This window comes from Cyprinodon variegatus, unplaced genomic scaffold, assembly GCF_000732505.1.
Source record: "Cyprinodon variegatus isolate N-32 unplaced genomic scaffold, C_variegatus-1.0 Scaffold2092, whole genome shotgun sequence".
Taxonomy (NCBI): domain Eukaryota; kingdom Metazoa; phylum Chordata; class Actinopteri; order Cyprinodontiformes; family Cyprinodontidae; genus Cyprinodon; species Cyprinodon variegatus.
The window spans coordinates 31,947-35,970 of record NW_015152545.1 but is presented as its reverse complement, the minus strand read 5'-3'; the positions used below and the strand labels follow the sequence as shown (position 1 = coordinate 35,970).

General features: G+C 40.8%; 1 protein-coding gene across 1 annotated transcript in view; it reads left to right on the top strand.

The window, feature by feature from the left end:
- LOC107105141 (C-1-tetrahydrofolate synthase, cytoplasmic-like) overlaps window positions 1-4,024 on the top strand; it is a gene marked incomplete at its 5' end in the record, with an annotated part of 13,621 nt that overhangs the window by 6,138 nt on the left and 3,459 nt on the right. Inside the window, 4 exons of the mRNA XM_015405263.1 lie at window positions 70-170; window positions 2,845-2,981; window positions 3,064-3,175; window positions 3,254-3,381. Of these exons, the coding sequence (XP_015260749.1) occupies window positions 70-170; window positions 2,845-2,981; window positions 3,064-3,175; window positions 3,254-3,381 (478 nt within the window). The remainder of the gene's footprint in view (window positions 1-69; window positions 171-2,844; window positions 2,982-3,063; window positions 3,176-3,253; window positions 3,382-4,024) is intronic.

Here is a 4,024-nt window from a genome sequence, read left to right as displayed (position 1 = left end):
CGAATACCCAGTCACAACTGTGATGGTTTGAGTTTCATAGGTTCAATCTGTCCTCATCTGTTTCCCAAGCCTGAGCTGCATCAATGCTGGAAAGTTGTCTCGAGGAGATCTGAATGACTGCTTCATCCCCTGCACCCCCAACGGCTGCATGGAGCTCATCCGACAGACAGGTGGCGCTATGCAAACACTCCCATAAATGAAGAGAGAAAAAACACAACAAAAACTAAACACAAAGCAATGTTTTCAAAACAACATTTTATTAAAAATCACTTAGGGGGACTTTCTGCTTTGTGCAGATGTTCTAATTTAGCCATATGTGTGTTTCTAGTTCTAATGGCCTGTTTGAGGGAATGCTACACAAACTCTCAGATTTAAATCCAGAGTTGGACTAGGCATCTATTAAGCTTGGTTTTTGTCGCCATTCAGAGGTGGACGTATACAATCCAAATGTTCCGATTTTCTCCTGTGATGGTTGGACCTTCTGCGTCTAGACTGATGGCTGAATATGTGGCTCCATGAGTTACAGCGAGTCATTCTGAGTACAAGGCGTCCCAGGCCATCATGCTTGTAGAGGTTTGATCTTGGTGAGACTGTGAGGAAAGTGCTATTTCTTACGCTGATATTCTCCGAACCAAAGTTACCATTTCCACTGTCAATGTCCATGTAATTAAAATAAATCCACTCCACAACGTCTTGAAGATGAAAACTGAAGGTTAGTGTTCTTCTTAAAGCTTACAAAACTTACAGGAATTAACAAAAATATCCTATGATCAAAATAAAAGGGTTTAAAGTCTGTCATAAAGTTGAAGAGCAACAGGTAAGAAGACTGTTTGCTTCCTTCCTTGCAATCTAAAAATAAAAATGAAGAGGCTGAGGAAGCCGGCTTTCCGTCCTTAAAGCGACAGTACACATTTTTTAATCCAAAATCTAAGTAACCTTATAAACATGAATTCTTATTCTTCTAACTTTGTACATATAATATTTATCATTTTAATCATGAAATATATCTATATATGAAATTAGAAATTCAAGTTAAATTATTATCTATCCTTTTAAGCAATTTCTATTTATTTAAACTAAAAGTCCACTTTAGCCGCTACAATGCAACCATCACTGTGTTTGGCTGTAGGTATGATGGTAGGTTTCTGGACTGCTGTGTTGGTCGCACTCCACATGCTAACCTGGCAGCAAGATTAATGGTTTGGTTATAACCAATCACAGCAATCAAATCAAACAATTGAAATAACAGCAGACACCATGAGTAATAACTTCGGATTTTATGTTCCTGCTCTTCCTCTTTCAAAGATGAAATCCTGGAATCTGACAAATAGGTAGGATAACAGCAGCTATGCTTCGGCCTCCTGAGCTGCTCGGCATTAGCCTGGGTAGCTCCTGCTTTAGGGTTAGGGTCAGAGCAATATGTCCCGCCTTAAACCAAAATATTGAAATCCCACAAAACTTAAAAAACAACCTTCTGGACTTTGTTTCCAAGTTAGAAGGAAACTTTTTCAATTCAAAATGTCAGAAATAATGTTAAGTTCCAGGCTTTATACAGTAACCCAACAAAGCCTTGGGTTAGGCTTAGAAAACATCCAAATTAAAATGGATAAATTGGTCCGGCCCTTTTGAATGAGCAGACATTTGGGTTCTTTGTTAGCCTGCAATGCCCAATACCTGTCTATGTCTCTGAAAGGGGGTCATTAGAGGGAAATGTTGGCCTTTCTGAACAGGCAAGGTCTTATGGGGGTGGGGGTTGTGAGGTTAGCCTCTCCTGGGAATGTTCTTCACTGTTCCATGTTTTCTCCATTTCCACATAGTGCCAGGTTTGCTAGCTTTGTACCTTCAAAATAAAATCCCAAGCCTAGAATTCAGATATTATTCATGTTATATTTTGCTAATAAGAACATTGGTTTGAACAACAGGAATATTTACTGTCAGCCCAGAATCCCTTATCTAATAAGAAACCATCTTGTTCCCCGGAAACAAATCCAGTTTTGGCCTTTTATGTAGCGAACGGCAATAGAGGACCCAGAATTCACCCAGGTGAGATCAGTTAGCATAAAACTGTATATTGAAATGTAAACCACTGCAGGTCGAGACTGAAACACCAGCGTCTGGAAGAATTTACTCACGGTACAGGCAGCTAATGGATAGTCACTCAGTCAGGTGGGATGATCAGGAGGAATAACCAGACTCTGAGAACAGATCGAGGGTCAGCAGCAGCTGATCAGAAATCTTAATCAGGACACAGAACTGGGTCAGAGATCCAAACAGCACAACTAAACAGGTCTGACATGGTTTAGGCCAGCTCAGAGAATCAGAGGTCAGATTCAGGTCAGAAACAGGCAGACAGACTTTCAGAAATAGTGGATTACACTCACCAATGGCTCTCACTAATCTGGCACTAGTGACTGGTCTTAGAGCAGGTTTTATATTCAGAAGTGCAGGTCGATCGGATGGAGGCTGACAATAACAGGAAGCAGGTGTGTCGAATGGTCAATCAGACCAACACTAGAGCCAAAATCATGACATTTGAATGATGCAGAACTTTAAAAAAAGAGAAAACCACAAGGAATCAATAGCAAAGCTTCATTTGACATATGACTTACAGGAAGTCATGTCCAACCCATCCTGTTTTACTTCCCCACTGGCCATAAATCTAAGGTTAGAGCCAATAAACAGAAGAAGCTTTTAGGAGATTTTTATATTTAGTCATTAACACACCTCAGACATTCTTTGTTGTATCTGTTGACCTCACAATGACCGCCAAGAGTTAGTATGCTTAGTTATCAGTCATTTCTCTCTCACAATGACATCACACCTTGACTTTAGGATTCTGTGCAGGTGTGTCAGTGGCAGGCAAACACGCTGTGGTCATCGGTCGCAGTAAAATCGTCGGGGCTCCCATGCATGACCTGCTGCTTTGGAACCATGCCACAGTGACCACCTGTCACTCAAAGACCCCAGACCTACCTGAGCAGGTGAGCTTACAGAGTCACATCTGGATCACAGAATGCCACGCGCCACTTGTTTATTAGTGGATGTTATGTCCCCCGTGTTCAGGTGAGGCGGGCCGACATCCTGGTGGTGGGAGCAGGCAGAGCAGAGATGGTGAGGGGGGAGTGGGTGAAGGAAGGAGCTTTGGTCATCGACTGTGGAATCAATCACGTTCCAGGTTGAGTGGATCCATCCAACAACCACTCAGTCAGCTCCCTGTGGGATGGATAGCAGCCTGACCTTTGAACTTTTCCAGATGAGAGCAAAGCCAGCGGTAAACGGGTGGTTGGTGACGTTCACTATGATTCAGCCAATCAGAGAGCAGGATTCATAACTCCAGTTCCTGGAGGGGTGGGGCCGATGACAGTGGCTATGTTAATGGAGGTAATTAAATCTTATCATCTTTCTAGTTTATCAAATTTTATTTAGTAATTAAATAATAGAAATAAATTATTCATTTATTTAGGCTTTAAGTATTTTTGGCATACAGATAAACATACAAATCAAGAAAGTTACAGATATACATCAGTTTCTATCCCTTTTGAATATATCAAGAAAACAACAACATAGAAACCAAAGTAAAAAGGAAACAAGAAAAAAGAAAAACAAAACCAAACTAAAGACAAACAAAGTGCCTATGGAGCATGGAGTGGAACAGGAATATCACATATACAACAATTATCTGAAAGTACTGAAAGTTACCTTCTATTATGAGGTCATTTTACTCATCAGCTCAGTCCATCCTGATTTCCTTAGACTTAGACAAACTTTATTGTCATTTTCTATACAGAGTTTATACAAAACGAAAATTTGTTTGTACCGCTTTCACAAAATTTCCATTCCATAAAGTTCAGCAGGGATCAAATGTAAACAATGTGGAAGAAAAAAAAACATGGTGCCAAAAACACATATGGGAAGTTCAGAGCATTAATATACATGGAGCCAATATGCTGTGTTTTGGTTTGGTGTTATCCGTGTGACGCAGAGTCTGAGGCGCTGCAGCCTCCTCACCACACAGTGAGACAGC